Genomic DNA, 26,150 nt, shown 5'->3' with positions numbered 1-26,150 from the left:
AAATCCTTCTCCATTCTCTTCTCCTTTGGGCACGCACATACATGCACCCAGTATGTTTTTCAAGCCACTGGTCCAAGACTGAAACCTTTGACCATGGGGGGATACAGCCACCTTAACCACTATGCCACCTGACTGACCCGACTTTCATTTTTTAAAAAGTTATTTCTTCAAAGTATGTGTTTGTGTGCATGTGTGAGAAAGAGAGACAGCATCTCCAGCAGGGTCTTGATGCCTTGATCTATCAACCTCAGTCTTAGCCAGCTCTGGATCATAACCATGCATGTGCTTGGTGTTCTTTGGGAGGTCTCTGGACTGACACTCAGAACCTTCCCATATGAGTCAATCTTGCAGAGCATGATTTACCACTACTCTCTAATCAAGCCTCACAGCAACTATTTTAATTTTTTTAATTTTAATTTTTTAAATAATTGTTTTTATTATTGTTATTTATTTTAAAGAATTATTTTATTTAATTTTATTCATTGTCATTATTTTATTTTTTTGAAGTTGAGAGAGACAGAGAGAGAGGGAAATAGAGAAAGCAATCTGCTAGATCTGGTACTCGAACTGTGGTTAGCCGTGTAGGTGTCCATCCACCTTAACTACCATATCACCTGCCAGCCCTCATTGTTATTATTTTTAAAAATTTGTTACAGGGCATGTGTGTTCACCAGAGAGAGACAGAGAGAAAGAAAGTGAAGAAGCAAACCACCAGATCTGGACCCAAGCTGCAGTTGGCCATGTGGGAGTCCAGTGCCTTAACCACCATGCCACCTGCTGGCCCTGCAACTATTTAATTAATTAATTAATTAATTAACTTACTTATTTACTTACAAAACCCTACTAAAATGCATTTACTTAATGTATGACACAAGGGCTCAACCAGACACTTAATTTGAAAAATAGAAACAAAGCAAAAATAATATCACAACTCAAGGTACAGAGTCCTAATAGAAATGGAGGAAAGGACAACCAACTAAGGAAAAAGTAAAGTGACGACACAAGGAGAGGCCAACAGCCTGAGTCAAGGCTCCTGGCTGGAGACCAGCTTGGAGCAGGTTCTTTACAGGTACTTCTTAAAAGCTGTAGGGATTTTTTCCAGAGCGCAGTGGCATGTGTGTTCAAAGGGCTGTTGATGTTGGATTCTCCTAACAGGCTCTGGATGGACAGCAGGATGGTCCTGACGTCATACAGGGCCGACCCCTTGTCCTTCGGGATGTCCAGACAGATGCTATCCTGGATGTCCACAATAGGATGGTAGGGAATTAGGAACTCTACCGTGGGTGCATTGTAAGGGTAGCCACTCGGGAACTTGAGAGACAGCTTATACATCAGGTTTTCATAAACTGCCAGCTGTTTATGAAATGGATGGGCCCTACCCATTTGAAAAGGCTCTCTGGTTCAGGGAAGGCAGACTTTCCTTGGTTGCCAGACATCATGCATCAGCTCCTGCTGTGGCGTCTTGCCAACGGGGCCTCTGGAGGCTACTCCACTGAGCTTGGCTCCTTACTGTGGCAGCCATGCGGGCGTGGCTGGGTAGCGGTTCTGGGAGGCCACACCGGTGGTGCTGGCAAGAAGAAAGGAACTCTGGGACTATGACTTCCTGTAGCTATTTTTAAATAGCCCAGAATCTTGGGCATGGTTTTACCCTTTTTTTCCCTTTCACCTGAGTTGCTGAATTTTGTAAGGAAACATTTGGGAACAGCCAGAATAGTGATTAAAATAGTTAATGGGTATCTTAATTTAGGGCAATTTTACCGATTGAGAAACAATTTATTTAAATTATAAAATATGCTCTCTTTTATTAGGACTTCAGGTATATTGAACTTTTTTATAATGTAAATTTTGCAAACTCATTCTGGACTGGTTTGAAACAGTGTATCGTGTATAGTACCTAATATAAGCAAGATTCTGCTTTGCCAATTACAGTGACACAGAAAAGGTGTTGGATGGGTCATATAGCTAAGGCAGTATGAAACAATTGAGTAGAAAAAGAAAAGTTTCTTAGGAAAAGATAATTGTCTGTATAATACATAATGTAACTTTGGTGTTTCTGGTGTGAAACTTTCCTAAAGGTGACATTGAATAGCAGAAAATAATAGTGGCTGAAATGCCTGTGTTCCAGACGGTAACGGTAGGAAGTTAGAAGCACAGATGCAGGTGATATTACAGGCCTGGCCAGCTCCGGAAATGAAACATAGCTACAGGGCATGTCTTGTGAGGTGGCTTCAAAGTCATGGTTCAGTGTTAACTAGTTTGTGGTCTTTAATTTAGAATTTAGTAAAACTAACATTAAAGAAAAGACAATTATGTAATACCAGTTTATCACATCTGGGAAGAGTTAGTCTTTTGTCTTTAAAGTGAAGCCATCATAGGTGATTATATGCAGCAATAGAGACAAAAACAAAACAAACACAACTGCAACTATAACCACCCCCCTTCCCACACACAAAAGAAACTCGATTAAGTTGAAACTTTGAGAATTGATTTCTTTCCCCCTTGATACTGCCCCATCCATTCCCCTCAGTCTAATCATGAAACATCCTTGGTGTTGCACATCATCCTGATATGTTCACACCATGAAGAAATTATGATTAAAATTTTATGTTTTCTTGGGCATTTGAACATCTATTCTGTAAGAATACTACTAGTTTTCTTAGCTATGTACTGGTGCTTTTGAAGAAAAACATGTTTACTTAAGTCTTTTGAATTACTTTAAAATTTTGACATTGATATTTAAAGATTTTTAGACATTTTTCAATTGATTTATATCCTTTTGTGTAAACTGAAAGAGTCCATAATCAGACTATATTTAAGAATACTCAATTAAAATTAATGTTTTAATATCAGTAATTCAATTTCTGCTGCCATGTTTTTATTGTTTCGTTTTTATAATTAAGTAACTTTGGGAACCAGCAGTTAGCGTAATGACTATGTCACTGGACTCCCACGTAGTCGACCGCGGTTCGCATCCCGGACCCGGTGGCTTAAAACTCACGCCGGGCGCGTGTGCTGTGCATGCCCAGGATCCCGAGAGGACAATGGAGGAGAAGGGATTGCAGCGTGACCATCCCCCCTGGGGGGTGGTTTCTCGCTTTCTGTCTCTATGTCTCTGTCTGTCTGGCGAGCGCATGCGCCCTATAGCGAAAAAACCTCTCTCAAAAAAAAAATTAAGTAACTTTACTAGTGTATTTACAGAGTTGTACAACTATCACCATGGTTCAGTTTTGGAACATTTCCAGTACACTGAAAAGAAACAGTGGGTCCTTTTAAGTTTCTCCTCATTCCCACCCATAGCCATCTCTATAGACTTGATTTTTCTGAACATCTCCTGTAAATAGAATCATACAGAAGGTGGTCTTTGCTTTTTATGTTTTTGAGGATCATTTATGTCTTAATATGTATCAATATTTCATTGCCTTTTTTTTTTTTTTTTTTTTTTTTTTTTCCTAAAGGTGACATTGAATAGCAGAAAATAATAGTGGCTGAAATGCCTGTGTTCCAGACGGTAACGGTAGGAAGTTAGAAGCACAGATGCAGGTGATATTACAGGCCTGGCCAGCTCCGGAAATGAAACATAGCTACAGGGCATGTCTTGTGAGGTGGCTTCAAAGTCATGGTTCAGTGTTAACTAGTTTGTGGTCTTTAATTTAGAATTTAGTAAAACTAACATTAAAGAAAAGACAATTATGTAATACCAGTTTATCACATCTGGGAAGAGTTAGTCTTTTGTCTTTAAAGTGAAGCCATCATAGGTGATTATATGCAGCAATAGAGACAAAAACAAAACAAACACAACTGCAACTATAACCACCCCCCTTCCCACACACAAAAGAAACTCGATTAAGTTGAAACTTTGAGAATTGATTTCTTTCCCCCTTGATACTGCCCCATCCATTCCCCTCAGTCTAATCATGAAACATCCTTGGTGTTGCACATCATCCTGATATGTTCACACCATGAAGAAATTATGATTAAAATTTTATGTTTTCTTGGGCATTTGAACATCTATTCTGTAAGAATACTACTAGTTTTCTTAGCTATGTACTGGTGCTTTTGAAGAAAAACATGTTTACTTAAGTCTTTTGAATTACTTTAAAATTTTGACATTGATATTTAAAGATTTTTAGACATTTTTCAATTGATTTATATCCTTTTGTGTAAACTGAAAGAGTCCATAATCAGACTATATTTAAGAATACTCAATTAAAATTAATGTTTTAATATCAGTAATTCAATTTCTGCTGCCATGTTTTTATTGTTTCGTTTTTATAATTAAGTAACTTTGGGAACCAGCAGTTAGCGTAATGACTATGTCACTGGACTCCCACGTAGTCGACCGCGGTTCGCATCCCGGACCCGGTGGCTTAAAACTCACGCCGGGCGCGTGTGCTGTGCATGCCCAGGATCCCGAGAGGACAATGGAGGAGAAGGGATTGCAGCGTGACCATCCCCCCTGGGGGGTGGTTTCTCGCTTTCTGTCTCTATGTCTCTGTCTGTCTGGCGAGCGCATGCGCCCTATAGCGAAAAAAACCTCTCAAAAAAAAAATTAAGTAACTTTACTAGTGTATTTACAGAGTTGTACAACTATCACCATGGTTCAGTTTTGGAACATTTCCAGTACACTGAAAAGAAACAGTGGGTCCTTTTAAGTTTCTCCTCATTCCCACCCATAGCCATCTCTATAGACTTGATTTTTCTGAACATCTCCTGTAAATAGAATCATACAGAAGGTGGTCTTTGCTTTTTATGTTTTTGAGGATCATTTATGTCTTAATATGTATCAATATTTCATTGCCTTTTTTTTTTTTTTTTTTTTTTTTTTTTTTTTTTCTTTTGGGGCCCTCACCAGGGAGAGGGAAAGTGAAAAGGCATCCACCAGGGAGTATGGCCATGCTGCAATGTCTTCTCCTCCATTCTCCTCTCATACATGTGCTTGGTGTGTTCTGCATGCTGCAGGGTCCACAGTTGGTCATGTTGGATCCAGCCACTTTAACCACCACACCCTGGCTGGCCCAGTATTTCATGGCCAAATAATTTTTTTTGGAGAGGTTTTTGCTATGGGGCGTGTGTGCTCGCCAGACAGACAGAGAGAGACAGAGAGACAGAAAGCGAGAAATCACCCCCCAGGGGGGATGGCCACGCCACAATCCCTTCTCCTCCATTCTCCTCTCGGGATCTTGGGCACGCACGCACACGCGCCCGGCGTGAGTTTTAAGCCACCGGGTCCGGGACGCGAACCGCGGTCGACTACGTGGGAGTCCAGTGACATAGCCGTTACGCTAACTACTGGTCCCATGCCAAACAATATTTTTAATGGCCAAATAATATTCCATTGTACGTACAGTCATACATCACTGAAAAATGTGTTTGGCAGTTTTATCATGTGAATATCATAGTGTTTACACAAACCTAATAGATGGTATATCCTACACACACCTAGAGCATATGTAGTCTATTACAATTTTGTGGGATCATCATCATATATGCAGTTGTTGACTGAAATGTTATGCAGATATGATCATACTGCATTTTGTTTATCCATTCATCAATTGATACTTAGTAGTGTTGTTCATTTGGATGTTCGTTTAGGTTGTGAGTAAAGCCTTTGTGAACATTCATGTCCACCTCTTTTTTTTTTTTTTTTTTTTTTGAGAGGTTTTGTGCTATAGGGCGTGTGCGCTCACCAGACAGAGAGACATAGAGACAGAAAGCGAGAAATCACCCCCCCAGGGGGAATGGTCACGCCGCAATCCCTTCTCCTCCATTCTCCTCTCGGGATCTTGGGCACGCACGCACACACGCCCGGCGTGAGTTTTAAGCCACCGGGTCCCGGATGCGAACTGCAGTCGACTACGTGGGAGTCCAGCGACATAGCCATTACGTTAACTGCTGGTTCCCATGTCCACATCTTTGTATTATCACATGTACTTTCATTCCTTTTGAGTAAATACCTCTTAGAATTGCTGGTCATATGGTAAGTCTGTGTTTAACTTTTTAAGAGAGTGCCAGACTGTTTTCCAAAGCAGTTGAACTGTTTTACATTTCTACCAGCAGTGTCTTAGGGTTCCAGTTACTTTTTTTTAATTGTATTTATTTATTTATTCATTTATTTTTTTAATTTGACCAGAGAGAGGGGGAAAGTGAGAAAGCAAGCTACTAGGTCCAGGACTCAAACCGCCGTTGGCCATGTGGGAATGTCTAGCACCTTAACCACCACGCCACCTTTTGTTCCCCTAGGGCTCCAATTTCCGTACATCCTTGTAAACTTAATTTTCTGTCCTTTTTATTATAGTCATCCTAATGGGTATGAGGTGATATCTCAGTCTGGTTTTGGTTCGCATTTCTCTAATGACTAATGCTATTAAATGCCTTTTCATGTACATATTGTCCATTTGTATATCTTTGGAGAAATGCCTATTTAGATTTTAACCCATCTTTAGAAATTCGGTCATTTATGTTTTTATTATTGAGTTATAGTTTTTTGTTTGTTTGTTTGTTTTTTTTTTGCTATAGGGTGCATGTGTTCACTATAGAGGGACAGAAACAGAAAGCAAAAGAAATCACCCCCTGGGGGGGATGGCCACACCGAAATCGATACTCTTCCATTCTCCTTTCAGGGTTTTGGGCAGGCGTGCACCAAGCTGCCAGGTCTGGAACTCAGACCACAGTTGACTACATGGGAGTCCAGCAACGTAACCATTATGCCATCTGCTGCTGGTTCCGAATTACAAGGTTTTTTTTTTGTGTGTGTGTGTGTGTGTTTAAATACAAATTATTTATTGTCATTCTTTTTCTTTTTCTTTTTTTTGGAGAGATTTTCACTATAGGGCACGTGCGCTCGCCAGACAGAGAGAGACATTAAAGACAGAAAGCGAGAAATCACCCCCCAGGGGGTATGGTCACGCCGCAATCCCTTCTTCTCCATTCTCCTCTCGGGATCTTGGGCACGCACGCACACATGCCCGGCGTGAGTTTTAAGTCACTGGGTCTGGGACGCGAACCGCGGTCGACTACGTGGGAGTCCAGCGACAGCCATTACGCTAACTGCTGGTTTCCTATTTATTATCATTATTTTTCTATTTGACCAGAGAAAGAGGAAGAGAAAGGAAGAAAGTGAGAAAGCGAGCCTCTTAAGTCCGAGACTTGAACTGTGGTTGACCATGTGAGAGTCCAGCATCTTTAACCACTATGCCACCTGCCAGTTCCTCGAGTTATAGTTCTTTATATATTCTTGTTTTGTGGGTTTCTTTTCACTTTATTTTTAAAATTTATTTTAGTTTGAGAGATTTTCGCTATAGGGCATGTGTGCTCGCTGGAAAGACAGAGACAGAAAGGAAGAAATCACGCCCCAAGGGGTTGGCCACGCTGCAATCCCTTCTTCTTCATTCTACTCTTGGGATTTTGGCCACGCACACATACATGCCTGGTGTGCATTCCAAGCTGCTGGGACTGAGACTTGAACAGCAGTTGGCCATGTGGGAGTCCAGCGCCTTAACCAACACACTATCTGGTGTCTTTATTCCTTTTTTTAAACTGTGAGAGGACATGTACACTTATCAGAGAGAGAGAGAGAGAGAAAGCATCCCCCAATGGGATATGGTCACACCATAATCACTTCCCTTCTATTTCTTCTTTTGGGATTTGGGCCTTGACACATACACGTGTCCAGTGTGTACGTGTGCCCTTTGTGTCAGCGGCGTTACGCCACCAGCTGGCCCATGGACTGCCCCTTTAAAAAAATAGTAATTTTTTTCAGAGATAGAGGAGCACCATCAACAGGTTCTCATGCCCTGATCCTCCCCCAAGACTTCCAGCCAGTCAGCGTCATGAGCATATGCATGTGCCGAGAGGATACATGTCCACTAAAAACCAAACCTTGACCTACCTCATGTCTCCAGTATCATGGAGCAGCACACTGCTATTATATCACCATGGCTGGATCTTTTCTCCTTCTCTCTCTCTATTTTAAAGTTTATTTTTTCCATGAGTGAGAGAAAGAGTCTCTATAGGGTCTCAAGGATGTTATCCATCACCAGCCTCAGCCAGTCCCAGAGCATGGGCACATGTCCATCTGGCATACTCAGGGAACTCTCCCATCCTGAACGCCGAGCCTTCCTACGTGGATCAGCTTCATGTTTTACTGCTGCAAAACCATTCCATCCCCAGTTTCTTTCTCTCTCTTTTAAAAAATTTTAAAACATTTATATTTATTTATTTTTAGAGAGAGAGAGAGACTTTTGATATAGGGCGTGTGCACTCACCAGAGAGACATAGAAAGTGAGAAATCACCCCTGGGGGGGGTGCCGTTCTGCAATCTCTTTTCCTTTATTCTCCTTTCAGGATTTTGGGTATGCATGCATATACGCCTGGCATGAGTTTAAGTTGCTGGGTCTGAGACTAAAATCATGGTCAACTATGTGGGAGTCTGGCGATATAACCATTACACCATCTGCTGGTCCCAACATTTATTTATCTATTTATTTGTTGTGATTTTCAAGCCACTGGATCCAGGACTCAAACCACTGTCAGCCATGTGGGAATCCAGCACCCTGACCACCATGCCACCTGCTGCTCTTAGCCTCCAGCTTCTTGATTGTGTTTGTTTTCTTTTTTTTTAAAGTACAAGAGTTTCTAATTTTCAGTAAATCTAATTTACTGATATTTTTCTTTAATTATACTTTTGGTGGTGTTTGTAAGAAATCCTTGCCTACCTCAAGATCATGAAGATTTACTTTACTCTTTCTTTTTCTTCTAAGAGTTTTATACTTTTAGGGAACCAGCAGTTAGCGTAATGGCTATGTTGCTGGACTCCCATGTAGTCGACCGCGGTTCGTGTCCCGGACCCGGTGGTTTAAAACTCACGCCGGGTGCGTGTGCGTGCGTGCCCAAGATCCCGAGAGGAGAATGGAGGAGAAGGGATTGCGGCGTGACCATCCCCCCTGGGGGGTGATTTCTTGCTTTCTGTCTCTATGTCTCTCTCTGTCTGTCTGGCGAGTGCATGCGCCCTATAGCAAAAACTTCTCTAAAGAGTTTTATACTTTTAGCTGTTTCTTTCCTTTTTTTTTTTTTTTTTTTTAATGTTTTTGCATTAAAGCCAGAAGGAGACAGAGGAAGAGAGAAGTGAGAAAGCTCTCCCCAGGGGGGTGGCCACACCATAATTTTTTCTCTTTCTTTCTCTCAGGATTTCAGGCATGCATGCACATGGGTCTGGGTGTGATTTTTCAAGCCACCTGGTCTAGGACTCAAACTGTGCAGCTAACCATGTGGGATTCAGTGCCTTAACCTCCGTGCTACCCACTGACATGATTTAATTCTTACATTTAGGTCTTTGATCTATTTTCAGTTAATCTTTTTGTGTCTGATATGAAATAGGGATCCAAGTTATTTTTTTCACATGTGAGTATTTAGTATCCTAGCACCATTTAATGAAAGAATGTCTTTCTCGTTGAGTATTTTTGCCATCATTGTCAAAATCCATTGACATCATGTTTTTTTTTTTTTCCGGAGTGGTTTTTGCTATAGGGCATGCGCGCTCGCCAGAAAGACAGAGAGAGACAGAAAGCGAGAAATCACCCCCCAGGGGGCATGGCCATGCCATAATCCCATCTCCTCCATTCTCTTCTTGGGATCTTGGGCATTCACGCACACGCGCCCAGCGTGAGTTTAAAGCTACCAGGTCTAGGACTCGAACTGCAGTCAACTACATGGGAGTCCAGCAACATAGCCATTACGCCAACTGCTGGTTCCAATCCATTGACATTGTAAGACTATTTCTGAGATCCCTTCCATTGAGCTATGTGTTTATCTTTATGCTGGTGCCATACTGTCTTGTTTTGTTTTGTTTTTGGGTGAGAGGTTTTCACTATAGGGCGTGTGCGCTCGCCAGACAGACAGAGAGAGACATAGAGACAAAGCGAGAAATCACCCCCCAGGGGGGATGGTCACGCCGCAATCCCTTCTCCTCCATTCTCCTCTCGGGATCTTGGGCACACACGCACACGCGCCCAGCATGAGTTTTAAGCCACCGGGTCTGGGACGCGAACCGCGGTCGACTATGTGGGAGTCCAGCGACATAGCCATTACGCTAACTGCTGGTTTCCAGGTGCCATACTGTCTTGATGACCATAGCTTTGTAATAAGTATCGAAACTGCAAAGTGTCAGTCCTTCCACTTTATTCTTTTCCAAGACTGTATTGACTATTTTGAGTCCCTTTTATTTCTATATGCCTTTTAATACTAGGTTGTGAATTTATGCAAGAAAAGAACCGGATAATTTGATAAGATCTAATTGAAACTATAATCAATTTTGTTAGTATTGCTTTTTAAAAAAAAATTTCTTTTTTTTTACAAGGCATGTACACTCAGGAGAGAGAGAGAAAGTGAGAAATCACTCCCAGGGGACATTGCCATGCCACATTCTCTTCTCCTCTCAGGAGTTTAGGCATGCATGCATACATGCCTGGCCTGTTTTTCAAGCTGCTGGGTCCAGGACTTGAACTGTGCCATTGACCATGTGGGATCCAAGGCACTTTAACCACGATGCCATGTATTGGTCCTACCCTTCCATTTATTTAGGTTGTCTTTAATTTTTTTCAGAGGCTTATAGTTTTCAGTGTAGAAGTCTTACATTTACTTCCTTCTTAATAAAGTTATTCTTATTTTAAGTTTAAGAGAGAGAAGCTCCTGTGACAGAGTCTCACATGTCTTAATTCTTCTCTCCAGATCTCCCAGCTGCCATGATATTGGGCATGCGACCACACCAGACGTGCTCATGTAGACCCAGGATCTGAACCCCATGATTGCCCATATGGCTCCAGAATCACACAGCAGCCCCTTACCACCTTTGTCACTGCCTAAGTTATTTTAAAAAATATTTATTGATTTATTTTTTAAAATATTTATTTACTTTTGGGAACCAGCAGTTAGTGTAATGGCTATGTCACTGGACTCCCATGTAGTCGACCGCGGTTTGCGCCCTGGACCCGGTGGCTTAAAACTCAAACGCCGGGCGCGTGTGCATGCGTGCCCAAGATCCTGAGAGGAGTATGTAGGAGAAGGGATTGCGGTGTGACCATCCCCCCTGGGGGGTGATTTCTCGCTTTCTGTCTCTATGTCTCTCTCTGTCTGTCTGGCGAGCGCACGTGCCCTATAGCAAAAACGTCTCAAAAAATATTTATTTACTTTTATTTATTATTTTTATTTTTAATTTTTGCTTTAGGACATGTGCACTTACTATAGAGAGAGAGAGAAAGAAAGAAAGCTGTCAGGTATGGGACTCGAACCACAGTTGGCCATATGGGAGTCCAGTGCCTTAACTACCACACCACCTGCTGGCCCCAAGTTTTTCTTATTGTATTGTGAGTAGAATTATCTTGTTTTTATTTTTTTGTTTGTTTGTTTGTTTGTTTTGAAGCTTTTATTTATTTTATTCATGGTAGCATATGTGTGTTACAAGAGAAGGAAAGGGGGGGAAGCATCTTTGATGGGGTCTCATCACATCATTAACCCCCTTCTGCCCTTCACTTCTTCAAAATCTTGGGTACATGCTGAGCATGTTTTATGGCAACCTGGGGATCTGAAGCTACAGGTGGTCATTTGTCTTCCTGCACTGCAGTTCAGTTTGCTACCTGCTGGACCACTAGCCTGGGCTCAGAGTTGTTATCTTAAATTCATTTTCGGGTTGTTCATTACTAGTATATAGAAATTATGCACCCATTTATCCTATGGGTAGAGTAAATGTTTGACTAGCATGATTCCTGACTGAGACTGTTGCTTAATTATGTTTCTTGATCAGCCACATTATATGCTACATATCTTGGCCTAGTTTTGGTTACCATAGGCTTAGTTCATGACTTTATGTTAGCCTTTATATCAGAAACATCAGAATAACACTTGGTATAATTTGGTTTAGTAAATCATATGTACTTAGTTACATAACACACACAGATATATATATATATATATTTTTTTTTTTTTTTTTTTTGAGAGGTTTTTGCTATAGGGCGCGTGCGCTCGCCAGAAAGACAGAGAGAGACAGAGAGATAGAAAGCAGGAAATCACCCCCCCAGGGAGGATGGCCACGCCGCAATCCCTTCTCCTCCATTCGCCTCTCGGGATCTTGGGCACGCACACACACGCTCCCAGCGTGAGTTTAAGCCACCGGGCCTGGGACTCGAACTGCGGTCGACTACGTGGGAATCCAGCGACATAGCCATTACGCTAACTGCTGGTCCCCACACAGATATATTTTTAATACAGAATTTTTTTTTTTTTTAGAGGGTTTTGCTTTAGGGACCGTGCGCTCACCAGAAAGACAGAGACAGAGAGATAGAAAGTGAGAAATCATCCCCCGGGGGGATGGCCACGCTGCAATCCCTTCTCCTCCATTCGCCTCTCGGGATCTTGGGCACGCACACACACGCTCCCAGCGTGAGTTTAAGCCACTGGGACCGGGACTCGAACCATGGTTGACTGCATGGGAGTTCAGCGACATAGCCATTACGCTAACTGCTGGTCCCAACACAGAAATATTTTTGAAGGAGAAAATAATTTGTTTTTATTTTTACATCATTGATAAGTAGTTTCTATATTAGTCATCATATGAAATTAAGAATGAAATCTCCCATAGTATTGTCCTTTTTATTGACAACTATTTTGCCTGTTACCAAAGTGTAGATAGCTTTTAAGTTGGTTTATTTCATTCAGTCTCTCTTTGTTAGGAGGTAAAGCATTTGACTTGTAAATTACTGTTTTGAGATGATTTCTAAAATGTCTACATATTTTTCAGGGTCAGTTAAATGAAAGCATGGACCATGGGGGAGTTGGACCATATGAACTGTAAGTTTATATGAAAAGATTTTCACTGTGCTATCTTTCTTATAAGTAGGTTATATCCGTTTCAGTTTATAACAATCATGTTATTCTGATCACCTGTTCTAAATATAATCATAGTAACAGACTTGGTTTATTGAGTTTAGCCCCAAAATCTGATCAGTGTAGTAACATATCCAGAGTTTTGAGACTACATATAGATTTAGAGAAAAAATATATTTATTTAAATTCAGAGTACGCTGAAAGTGCATGTGAATTAGTTAGGAATTTTTGAAAAATTTATTTAAATGCCCCAAAAGGTCAAATATTTTTTGTTTTGCTTTAATACATTATTCAGACAGATTCATGTAATCTTAAATCATTTTAGACAAACTGCTAGGTAAATATGATGATTGATTTGCTCTGTATACCCTCAGATAAAAAGAGTTGGTGTGCAAGGAGACTAGAAGATTGACTACTCATGTAGAAAATATTTAAATGACAAACACAATTAGCACCCCCTTTTGAGTTTCTTTAAATTAAGCTAATAACTTAGAAAAAAAGACAGGAAAAGATGCATGGATAAGTTTTATTAGCAAGAATTTTTGTAACATAGAGACTCAGCTAATTGAGTAATGTTAGAAAGATCCTAGATTTTCTTCTAAAACTGATAAATAAGGCTGGATGATACCTAATCTTATAAACATATGGAATAAATTACATTTGAATAACTAAAATAGTCTCTTCTTTTGTGAACTTTATCAGTTTTTTTCTAATTTAGTTCGGGGTGGTCGGTGCTTATGAAACTAAATCATCAACAGCACATTCTGTCAGTATGCAGGTAAACAGTTGTCAGGCCACCATAATTTTGACTTGCCATGTCATTGAGTCATCACTTTACTTAGAGCACAGTTATTAAATTTGCTGTCATATACCTTTGTCTTTTTAATGAATTGAATTTCCTTTTCTTTTTCCTCTTAACAGTATTCTGAAAGTGGCTTAATAATGTTTTGCAAACTTACTTTTGGTTTTGCTTTTCTTCCCAGTGGCATGGAACATTGTGAGAAATTTGAAATTTCAGAAACTAGTGTGAACAGAGGGCCAGAAAAAATCAGACCAGAATGTTTTGAGCTACTTCGGGTGCTTGGTAAAGGGGGCTATGGAAAGGTAGGAAATATTTTTGAGATGAAAGCTGTGTCTGTCTTGGGGAGGTTGTTTTTTTATACCTGAATTCCAAGCCATCATCTTAGTCTTTGTCAGCCATCAGTGATAGATAGGACCATGACCACTTATCTTGTGTGATTTGAGGGATGTAGAGAAGTTCAGTTTTCCTTCCTTTTCCTAATACTGCACATGTAAAAACCTGCCCCATAATAGGTACCCCATCAATATTTTTTAAGTAATTTTTTTTATTTAGCTTTATTTATTTTTTATTTATTTTATTTTTATTTGACCAGAGAGGGACAGAGTGAAAGAGAGAGAGGGAAAGTGAGAAAGCAAGCCGCCAGGTCTGGGACTTGAACCACAGTTGGCCATGTGGAAGTCCAGCGCCCTTAACCACCACGCCACCTGCCGGCCCTTCATCAATATTTTTTTAATAAATAAAAAGGTTACTGTGCCAGGCAAAGTCTGTTACTAGAATTTAATTAAAGGATTCAGTCTTTCCTTTGGTTAAAGGTACCATGCATAGGTATCCTCTTTAAAAACAAAGTACTCTATACTTTGAAGAAATATGACACTTAAGCTGTTACCTATTTCTGAGACCTTAATATGAATTGTTTTTCATTGACTTGTGGTATCTAGAGTAATAGAGTTATGAAAAGTAAAGGAATATAAAAAGGGAGAAGAAAATTTCTTAGTTTCATAGTTTCACTGAAGACTTTCTTGGGACCAGCAGTTAGCATAATAACTATGTCGCTAGACTCCCATGTAGTTGACTGCAGTTCAAGTCCTGGACCCAGCGGCTTAAACTCACTCCGGGCATGTATGCATGTGTCTCCAAGATCCCGAGAGGAGAATGGAGGAGAAGGGATTGCGGCATGGCCATCCCCCTAGGGGATGTTCTCGCTTTCTGTTTCTCTGTCTCTGTCTTTCTGGCTGGTGCAAGTGCCCTATAGCGAAAACCTTTCCAAAAAAAGAAAAAAAAAAAAAAAAAGACTTTCTTTCTTAAGACCTCACCTTTATGAATTTCACCCAAGGAAACTTAAACCTAACCATTTTTCCTTTCTCTCTCCCTGTCTCTGTGTCTCTTCTTTTATTGCCAGAAGGCATATGCCCTCACCTGAGAAAGAGAAAACATCCTTTGCCTCCAGGGCGAGGATTTGAACTGTGTTCAACCACATGTGAACTGGCTCCCAATGTGAAGCACTTAATCACTATACCACTGGCTCCCAATGTGGAGCACTAATCACTGTGGCACCAGCTAGCCCACATGTAGCCTTTCTCTATCAAAAGAAAATTTAGATACCAATTTGGTTAGGATTAAGTTTTAGAACCATATATGCATATGCTATATGCATACACGCATATACTCGTGCTATAGCATAGTGTTAATTTTTGCAAAGCACAATATTTGTAGTTTGTTCTTAGGCTTAAGAACATATTCTGATATGTTCTAATCATCCTGAATATGTTAGCACATAGCACCTTGAGTCACAAATATATTAGCTCATGTATGAAAATGTTTAATAGCTAGCTATTTTGAGGAATAGGTAAACAGTAATTTTCTGTCAGCTATTATTAGTTTTATGTGAAGCAAGAACAGTGGCACTGCTGGAAGTAATTTATGAAACACTTGTATTTTTTTTTTTTTTTTAAGTTTTTGCCATAGGACACATGTGCTCACCGGAGAAGAGAGAGAGAGAGACATAAAGTGACAAATAACCCTCTGAGGGGATGGCCATGCCACAATCTCTTCTCCACTTAGGATTTTTGGCATGCATTCATATGCGCCCAGCATGATTTTCAAGCCACCAGGTCTGGGACTCGAACAGTAGTCAGCCATATGGGAATCCAGCTGCCCCAACCACCATACCAGCTGCTGGCCCCAACACTTATCATTTTTACGTTTGGTATTGTGTATCTGGGCATCCTGATCGTAGCTTGTTTTAAATAAGCCAAGATTTGGAACCAGCTGGTGGTGTGGTACTGGATCCCACAGTGGGTTCAACCAGGAACTGGCGACTTGAAAAATAGACCACGTGTGTATACATGTGTATTTCCAAAAGAGGAGAATAGAGGAGAAGGGACTGCAGCATGACTATCCTCTGTGTGGTGGGGGTGCATTCTTACTTTTCTTCTCTTTTGTTCTCTCTCCCTCTCTCTGCTGAGCTCATGTGCCCTTTAGCAAATTAAAAAAATAATAAAAAGGAATAAATTTATAATAAGACTGATTGTAAAAGAGGAGTGTAGTTCTGGACCAAGATGGTATTAATGTGCTTTTAAAAAATAAAACAAATAGGGGCCAGCAGGTGATGTGGTTGCTAAGGTGCTGGATTCCCTCATGGCCAGCTGTAGCTCAAGTCCTGTACCTGGCAGCTTGTTTTCTCACTCTCCTTCTCTGTCTGTCTTTCTCTGGTGAATTAAAATAATAATAGGAATAAATTTAAATAAATGATTATTTTTAAATTAAATAATAAATAAGATTTTATGCATAGATTAGGACTTAATTGGATGGCCATTGCCCAGTTTTGCCACCAGATGGCAGCAGGTAAAATAGAAAACTCCCATGTTTAACAGATTTCGAATACTAAATCTTTAATATGGTTTATTCTTTTTTTTTTTAAGAATTATTTTTACTTTAACTTTATTTATTATTCTCTTCCAATTTGACCAGAGAGAGAGGATGAGAGAGGGAAAGTGAGAAAGGAAGCCACCAGGTCTAGGACTTAAACAATGGTTGGCCATGTGGGAGTCCAGCATCTTTAACCACCATGCCACCTGCCAGTGCCAATGTGGTTTATTCTCTAGGCTGACCATTTTTGTACACAGTCCTTCATGATACTAATTTTTACAATATGAAATAAGGTATAATTTGTTTCTTATAAATAGAAATTAAGGAAGTATGACTGACATGATTGACTTTTAATAACACACATTTTTTTTTAATCTAGGTTTTTCAAGTACGAAAAGTAACAGGAGCAAATACTGGGAAAATATTTGCCATGAAGGTGCTTAAAAAGGTGATTATTCCCTCCCTTTCTTCATTTCTTTACCCTATATTCTTAACTACTATAAAAATTTGGCCTAAAATTCTCAGTTGAAATATTATATTTCTAACATAATTATAAATCCTTTTAAAATGTAAGATATTTCATTATTATTATTCAAGTCTTATTTCTGTTTGGGGAGGGTGGAAAGAAGAAGAGTTTAATTTTTCTGACATAACTCTTTTAGTTGTTTCTGATCTCCATATTTGTATGTATTAGGTCACTGGTAAAGTCATGATGTATTTTTCTATGCCTTTCTATGCAAAAATTCTTCATGACTTCCCCGACAACCCAGTAATAAACATGTACTGCTGTGTCTTAATGTAGCAGTTTTAGAATTATGCTTTGATTTCCTATTATGATAGTTAAGGATTTTAATCTTTTTAAATCTTTCTTCCCTTTCCCCCGTCTTTCATTTGGCTTCATAGTCTTTGAATCTATTGTTCCCACACTTTCCAGCAACTCTATAAGATATCTTTCCATTTAATGTTCTTTGATCAGACTTATCAGATACTCTACCAGTTTCATTTCTTTTCCTAGAAGCATCTTTTTAGATACCTTTTTTCCTCCTCTTCCCATATGGCCTGGTAGTTCCATAGATATGGCTATCATTGTTGGACTCTCATTTCACTGGGATCCTTGGGATCCTTTCGGCTTCTTTATTGTGGGTCCTTTGTTTTCTGGATTCTTTATCTTCTTTTTTATTAGTTTATGCCATTATTATTTCTTTGTTTTGATGGTCATCTACTTGCTCTTTGAGAAAGCATACATGAAAGTAAAATTTTTTTTTTTTTTTTAAGTTTTTGCTATGCAATTGCCAGAGAGACATGGGGAGAGAGAGATAAAGGGGAAACATGATGATGCCAGCAGGTGGCGTGGTGCTTAAGGTGCTGGATTCTCACATATTCCACTGCTGTTTGAATCCCGGACCTGGCACTTTGAAAATGACACCAGGTTCTTATGTGTGCATGCCCAAAGTCACAGGAGGTAAATGAGGAAAAGGGAGTAAAATGTGGCCATCTCCCCTGTGGACTGATTTCTCACTTTCCTTCTCTCTGGTGAGCACATAAGCCCTGTGACAAAACCTTAAAAAAAAAAAAAAAAAGAAGAAGAAAAGCTAGGATTAGTAGGTAGCACAGAAGCTAAGGCAACTAGATTCTGAACAGCTAACTGCGCATTTGGAGTCCCAGACCCAGCGGCATGAAAAGCCAGGCACGTGTGCATGTATACCCAAAATCCTGAGAGGAAAATGGACAAGAAGGGATTGTGGCATGGTCATCCTCCCTGAGGCAGTGAGTTCTCACTCGCCCTCTGTGTACCTTCTCTCTCTCTATCTTCTCTCTCTCTCTCTGTCAAGCACACATATCCTATAGCAAAAACAAAAATCTAAAAAGCTAGAAATCACCCCCAGGAAAAATTGCCACACCACAATCCTTTCTCTTTCATTCTACTCCTGAGATTTTGGGCAAACACACACACTTGCCTACAGGATCTGGAATTCAAACCACAGATGGCCATGTGGGATCCAGCTGCCTCAACATCCATGTTACCTGCTGGCCCTGTAAATTTTTTAAAATTATAGTGCAGGGCCAGCCAGTGGCATATTTAAGGCAGCTGGCCCCCGCATGCCCAACTTTGAGGTTTTAGTCCCTGACCTGGTGGCTTGAAAAGCAGATGGGGCCAAATCCAAACAGGAGAATGGAGAAGAAGGGATTGTAATCTGGTCATCTCCCCTGGGAGGTGCTTTTTCATTCTCTCTCTCTCTCTCTCAGTCTGTCTTTCTGATGAGTCTACGTGCCCTAAAGCAAATAGAAAAAAAAAATTAAAAAACTATAGCATATTTGAGAAATTATCATATGTTATACTTGTTTGATTATTTAGGTATGACTTTGAAGTTGAAATCATTTTCACTCAGCATTTCCTTCATTTTCTTTGTTTGAGAGTTTCTGTTGAGAATCTCCTTTCCATTCTGACTCTGAATCCATTACACATTGCCTATTTTTCTCTGAAAATATTTAAAATTTTACTTCTAATGTTCTAAATTTTTATAGTGATGAGTCTTGCTTTAACTTTTATTATTTTTATTTTGTTTTGTTTTAGGTTTTTGTCACAGGGCACATACACTTTCCAGAGAGAGAGAGACAGTGAGAGGGAAAGTGAGAAATCACCATGGGGGAGATGTCCATGCCTATTTTCCTCCTGAGATTTTGGGCATGTGTGCATATGTGCCTACCATTATCCTCAAGCCACCAGGTCTGGGACACAAATCATGGTTGGCCATATGGGGGTCCAGCACCTTAACTACCATACAACCTGCTGACCCCTTTTTTTCTTTTTCTTTTTTTGAAGATGTTTTTGCTATAGAGCACTAGCCAGAAAGATAGAGACAGAAAGAAAGTGAGAAATCAGCCCCCAGGGGGGATGGCCACACCACAGTTCCTTCTCCTCCATTCTCCTCTTGGAGAATGCGCCCAGCATGAGTTTCTTTTTCTTTTTCTTTCTTTCTAGTTAATGAAAATAAATTTTATTATTATTATATTACATAACCTATTACTGAATACACCATATGGGATTTTCTTAAGTGACAAATGAGGCACATCTCTGATTCCTCTGAGAACCTCGATATCATCTCTCTTTTGGAGGGTCCAGTTTCTTATGATGCCTGTGATACTGTCCATGAGGATATCAATGGTGCTAGGTAGTAAAGAACGTTTTGCTAAGTTGCTATCGTGGGTCCTTGTCCAGGTTGTTCACTTTTCTTTTCTAACCTGGATTTCAGTACTCGACCACGTGTTTCTTCATTATTGTGCACAGGATCTGGTCTAGGGATAGGTTTTGTGTGTTCATATGGAATGTCCACAGATGGGTGGTAGCACACTATCGTCCTGCCATCAGATGTCAAAGCGAGCTCCACTTTGCAGTTACAGTCATTCCATGGTGAGTCAAGAGGCTTCTTAGGTGGCACAAAAAAAAGGTTGTTCTGAAGAGAAATTCCTTTTAAAATCTGCCTTTATACAAACTATTTTTCAACCCTTGACAGATTGTCACTGCGAGCCCACCATCTTGTCCCCATCCAGGTCCTCCTAGGAAGTTTCTTGATGTGATTTCTTTGATAATTTTCTTCCCAATTTTTTCTCTTCTTGAAATTGTAATTAATTGGATGTTGGACCACCTAGACTAATCATCTAATTTTTCTTACTTTCACCATTTGTTAAATTTTTTTTGTCCTCATTTACTTTCTTTTACTGCATTTTTTTTTTTTAAGAGAGATTTTTGCTATAGGGCCTATGTGCTCACCAAAGAGACAGAAAGTGAGAAATCCCCCATCCCCCAGGAGGATGGTCACGCTGCAGTTCCCTCTCTTCCATTCTCCTCTTGGGATTTTGGGGACACATGCACACATGCCCAGAGTTTAAGTGTGGCTTAAACTCATGCCGGGCGCGTGTGCGTGCATGCCCAAGATCCCAAGAGGAGAATGGAGAAGGGATTGCGGTGTGGCCATCCTCCCTGGGGGTGATTTCTCGCTTTCTATCTCTCTGTCTCTCTCTGTCTGTCTGGCGAGCGCATGCGCCCTATAGCAAAAACCTCTCAAAAAAAAAAAAAAAAAAAAAAAAGAGTGGACTTTGAAAATCTGATCAGAAGTTCTATGTATGTAGGCTTCTCTGTAAGGTAGTTAGGTGGTTAACTGGCAGTTAACCAAGAACTTCCAAATCATTGTATCTGTAGGTCTTTTTTCTAGGGTGGATCAGTTGCTGCTGAGAAAACACCTCCTTTCTTTTGCCTTGGAAAGGCATTTTAGAGTTGGATGAGAGAGAGCAGATAGAGATCTGACCTTTCAACCTGTAGATTCTCACTAAAGTCAAGTTTGTTTATTTTTCTTTTCTTTTCTTTTTCTTTTTTTTTTTTTTTTTTTGAGAGGTTTTTGCTTTAGGGTATTGGGGTGAGAAGTTTTTGCTATAGGGTATGTGCGCTTGCCAGAAAAACAGAGGGAAACAGAGAGATAGAAAGCGAGAAATCACTCCCCATGGGGATGGCCACGCTGCAATCCCTTCTCCTCCATTCTCCTCTCAGGATCTTGGGCATGCATGCACACGCACCTGGTGTGAGTTTAAGCCACTGGGTTCAGGACTTGAACTGCAGTCGACTACATGGGAGTCCAGTGACATAGCTATTACACCAACTGCTGGTCCCCCTGTTTGTTTATTTTTCTATATCTTTATTTGTTATTCTTTTTTCTTTTTGCTAGAGAGCACGTGTGCTTACCAGAGAGAAAGAGAAAGAAAGTATCCTCCAATGGGACATGGTCATGATGCAGTCCTTTTTCCTCCATTTCTTTTACCCAATATATTTTTCAAGCTTCCAGGGCTGTGACTCCATGGTCACTCCCATGGGATCTCACTCCCTTTAACCACTGTCCTACAATCAGGTTTTCACTTTAGCTCTTCACTCTAGCTCATCTTTCACTTGTTTTTCTGGAGCATACACTTGAGACTTAGTGGGGAGAAAGGAACCTTTTTTGGTTTATTGATGATTTTATTTTAGTTTTATAGTTTGCTCTAGGATGCGTGCACTCTCTGGGGAGAGAGAAAATTGAGAAATTTTTGTGATGGCCACACCTCAGTTCTTTCTCCTCTTGGGATTTTGAGCATGCACGCACACTTGCCTGGAGTGTATTTCAAGCTTCTGAGTCTAAGACTGGAGCTGTATAGTCAACCATGTGAGATCCAGCCTCCTCACGCCTCAACCTCCATACCACCTCTAGCCTGGTTGATTTTTCCTTTATATTTTTTCCTTTAATTTTTAAATCTTGCCAGGGTGCATAGCTGGAATCAACTTGTTTGTATTAATTCCCTTTACAGATATATAAATTTGATCTTATCTCCACTCTACTAGGTAGGTCATAGATCATTGCTTTATCCTCCTCCTGCTTTTATCTTTTGAGGTGTGGAGTTCCATGTGTCTCCAGCTTTTATTGGAGGTGAATTGTACATGTTCAGTTTCTTGTTCTTTTTGTCTGGGGTTGATTTCTGAAAAGGTTCCACTCTCAAAGGTTCTGATAGAGAACTATTTTCAAAGACAATCGAGGCATAGAGGTTATGGTGCTGGACTCCCACAAAGCCAACCATGGTTCAAATCCCAAACCCTGTGGCTTGAAAATCATGCCGGGCGCACGTATGTACATGCCCAGGATCCCAGGAGGAGAATGGAGAAGGGATTACAGCTTGGTCATCCCCCCTGGGGAAGTGATTTCTCACTTTCCTTTTCACTATCTCTGTTTCTTTCTGATGAGCGCATACGCCCTATGGCAAAAACCTTTGAAAAACAAAAGACAATTGAAATGACTTTAAAAAAATTTTTATTTCATTTATTATTATTATTTTTAATTTGACCAGAGAAAGAGAGAAAGTGAAAAAGTAAGCCACTAGATCTGACACTTAAACCATGGTCAGCTATGTGGGATTACAATGCCTTAACCATCACACCACCTGCCAACCTCCAAAATGATTTTTTTTAATTTAGAAGATTTATAGTACTTCAGTCCTTATCTTCTTGATGATTTTCATTTAAGTAGTGCAAATTATTCCTCAATTTAAAGGCCAAGAAACAAATCCTATGACCACAACTTTGGTGGTGATGGCCTTATAAAGAATCTACTTAGGTATTCTCAACATCAGGTAAGTAGGGCTTAACTTTTGCTCTCTGACTATCTTGTTGGATTCATTTGAGATTAATGATTTATTTTATCTGTAATACATGTTAGATGTAGAATTGAAGGCAGTATTATAAGGCTTGTTCCAGATATGTTACTACTAAAAGTACTGATCAGGTTTCTTTTTTGGGAGGTAGGGGGTTGCCATGGGATGCATGCACTCACCAGAGAGAGAGGTGGGATAACACCCCAGGAAGAATGGCTACACTACAGTCTCTTTTCTATTCTTTTCTCGGGATTTTGGAGCATGCCTGCATACACACACACACACACACACACACACACACACACTTACCCAGCGTGAGTTTTAAGACTCCAGATCTGGGACTCAAACCATGGTCAGCCATGTGGGAGTCCATTACCTTAACTAACCATCATGCTACCTGCTGGCCCCATGGTCAAGATTTTTAAGTAATCTATTCCATTTGATATGTTATGCTGGATAATCAGGCTGATGATGTTAGTCATAATTGTTTCTGGTGTTAGTTTACTTTGAATAAACTGTTTCTAGCACAGATATTCAAAATGCTACAATACAAAAATATTGTATAAAATTACCTTCCAGCTATGTGTATGGGTGTATTAAAAACATACATGAGGGACCAACAGATGGTGTAATGGTTACGTTGCTAGACTCCCATATAATCAACGGCAGTTTGAGTTCCAGACCAGAGGCTTAAAACTCATACGGGGCCTGTATGCGTGCATACCCAAAATCCTGAAAGGAGAATGGAGAAGAAACTGCAGCATGGCCACCTCCCATGAGGAATGATTTCTTGCCTTCTGTCTCTCTGTCTCTCCAGCATGTACTCTATAACAAAAATCTCTCTCTCTCAAAAAAAAAGAAAAGAAAAGAAAAGAAATAAACAAGAGCCAGCAGATGGCATAGCAGTTATGTCACTGGACTCCCACATGGCCAACCCCAGTTCAAGTCCCAGACTCGGTGATTTGAAACTTATGCCAGGTACATGTGTGCGCATGCTCAAGATCCAGGGAAGAGAACATAGGAGAAGGAATTGTGGTGTGGCCATATACCCGCGGTGGTGGGGGACTTCTCATTATCCTTCTCATTGTCTCTCCCCTTCCAAGCACACGTACCCTAAGACAAAAACCTTAAAAAAAAATGAATTTTGTATTTAAACTTAGGTCCTATCCCTAAGATTGATATCTTATTTGCATTATGTAAATGCAAACATTCTAAAATCCAGAAAAATATAAATTATCAGGCATTTTGGATAAGTGATGGTCAACCTATATTTTTGCTTCCATAGTACATTTTTCTTGCAGCTGGAAGGTATTTTCTCAACATTCCCCCACGAGGAAATACTCAAATGAGACCATTCCAGTAAGAAGTAAACAATTTCAGAAGAACTGATAATCCTAGACAGAATGTCCAGATAGAACCAACTCACTTAAGATAAGGGGACATCTGATTCTATTTTGATTTCATCTTAAAGGCTGAGAAGAGATCCTTGGGGGAAGATGTGTATTCTTACTACATATATTCTCAGATCAGAGAGGCCTATACTCTCTGCCTCCAGGAGAGTAAACTCAGAAGAAACTCAGAGGGAGCCTACAGTCATCTTACCTAGAGATTTGTGTTAGTCCTGAAATAGTTTTGAATTTTTATTTCAGATTTTCAGATTAGGGATACTCCACCTATACTCTTGTCCAAAATGTTACTTTACCTTGCATTGTAAATACTAGAACCTTTGGCCAAAGCCTATGGGTCACAGATTGACAATACTTCTTCCATTTTATTTTTTATTGAACCAGTTGAGAACCTGCTACATGCTAGGTGTTATGCTAGATTCCACATTGGAGACAGCATAGACTCTCCTTCTTATTTCGCTTACTATATAATCCAGAGGAAGACCTAATTAGCTTCTTCTTTTTTTTTTTTTTTGGAGAGGTTTTTCGCCATAGGGCGCATGTGCTTGCCAGACAGAGAGAGACATAGAGACAGAAAGCGAGAAATCACGAGAAATCCCCCCCCAGGGGGGATGGTCTCGCCACAATCCCTTCTCCTCCATTCTCCTTTCGGGATCTTGGGCACGCACGCACACACACACGCCCGGCATGAATTTTAAGCCACTGGGTCCGGGACACAAACCGTGGTCGACTAAATGGGAGTCCAGCAACATAGTCATTACGCTAACTGCTGGTTCCCCAGCTTATTCTTACAATTGTTCATTTACATTTTGGTCAAAACCCTTCCTCCTCTGCCCTTTGAGGTTTTATACTATACCATTCTCTCTCTCTCTCTCTCTCTCTCCCTCTCTCTCGTTTTAATGAATGTATGAGCAGGTGAGTGAGTCAAAGAGACTAGAGGAGGGAGGGAAAGGTAGGCATTTTTGACAGGATCTCACCATTACAATCCTCTGTGCCCAGTCTGCCAGTTAGCTAGAATTAGGGGCATGTCCCCACACTGACCTGTTCAGGTCGGTCTGTGACCTGAACCCAAGCCTTCCATGTGGTTCCAGCCTTACTAGCAGTGCCTAATCCTGTGTCACTGCAGCCAGGCCTCCCTTGTCTTTTATCTGCTGTGTCCTGGTTTCCTCTTCACATTTATAAAGACTCTCATTTAACTCCACTCCTAATTCTTTTTTTTTTTCCACTCATAATCCTTGTCAACACTGTTCTTGTATTTTATAAGTAATCAGTACTTTAACTTTCTAATTTCTTGATCTCAGTTGAATCTGCTTCACCTTTATTACCTTCATTTTACCTCACTGGCCTCATGGCTATGTTCTGAAATATTGTGTCTGAAATATTATGCTTTCATAAACCAATAACTTCAATAACTTTCTCCTTTCTACCTTTTTTTTTTTTTTTTGTCCCCAAGTTTTGCTATAGGGCAAGTGTGCTCTCCAGAGAGAGGGAAAGTGAGAAATGGGATGGCCACACTGTAGTCCCTTCTCTTCTAACCTCCTCTCAGGGTTTTGAGGATGCACACACATGCATCCAGTTAGATTTTCAACTTGCCAGGTCCAGGACTTGAACTGCTATTGGCCACGTAGGAGTCCTGTGCCCTAACCACCACATTACCTGCTGGCCCCCAACACTCTATTTTTTTTTTAAAGAACTAGTATGGACTTTTTTTCCCTCAGTATATTAATCCATTTTTTTTGATTAATCATTTTGATTCTCCAATTGTCCCTGAAATTAATAGTGAGAGCCCTATTAAGATGACTTCTACGTCCTTCTAACATAACCCCATTGACTTTTTAAAAAAGAATTATTTAACTTTATTTATTTATTTTAATTTGACCAGAGAGGGACAGTGTGAGAAAGAGAGTGAGAGGGAAAGTGAGGAAGCTAGCTGCCAGGTCCAAGACTTGAACCAAGGTCTGCCATGTGGGTCCAGTGCCCCAACCACCACGCCACCTGTTGGTCCGATTTTTTTTTTTTTTTTTTTA

At 40.3% G+C, this 26,150-nt stretch overlaps 1 protein-coding gene and 1 pseudogene across 5 annotated transcripts in view; one reads left to right on the top strand and one right to left on the bottom strand.

The window, feature by feature from the left end:
* The window catches only part of RPS6KB1 (ribosomal protein S6 kinase B1), a 67,511-nt gene that overhangs the window by 6,322 nt on the left and 35,039 nt on the right, over positions 1 to 26,150 (top strand). For all 5 annotated transcript variants that reach the window (XM_006154603.3, XM_027774229.1, XM_006154601.3 and 2 more), the window contains exons 2-4: positions 12,791 to 12,840; positions 13,860 to 13,980; positions 16,926 to 16,994. In XM_006154603.3, coding sequence (XP_006154665.1) covers positions 12,791 to 12,840; positions 13,860 to 13,980; positions 16,926 to 16,994 — 240 coding nt within the window. The remainder of the gene's footprint in view (positions 1 to 12,790; positions 12,841 to 13,859; positions 13,981 to 16,925; positions 16,995 to 26,150) is intronic.
* Positions 832 to 7,893, bottom strand: LOC102496435 (ubiquitin-conjugating enzyme E2 C-like; annotated as a pseudogene).

The sequence above is a fragment of the Tupaia chinensis genome, unplaced genomic scaffold (assembly GCF_000334495.1).
Source record: "Tupaia chinensis unplaced genomic scaffold, TupChi_1.0 Scaffold000416_1, whole genome shotgun sequence".
Taxonomy (NCBI): Eukaryota; Metazoa; Chordata; class Mammalia; order Scandentia; family Tupaiidae; genus Tupaia; species Tupaia belangeri.
Note: the sequence above shows the minus strand (reverse complement) of the source record. Positions and strands in the feature narration are given on the sequence as shown.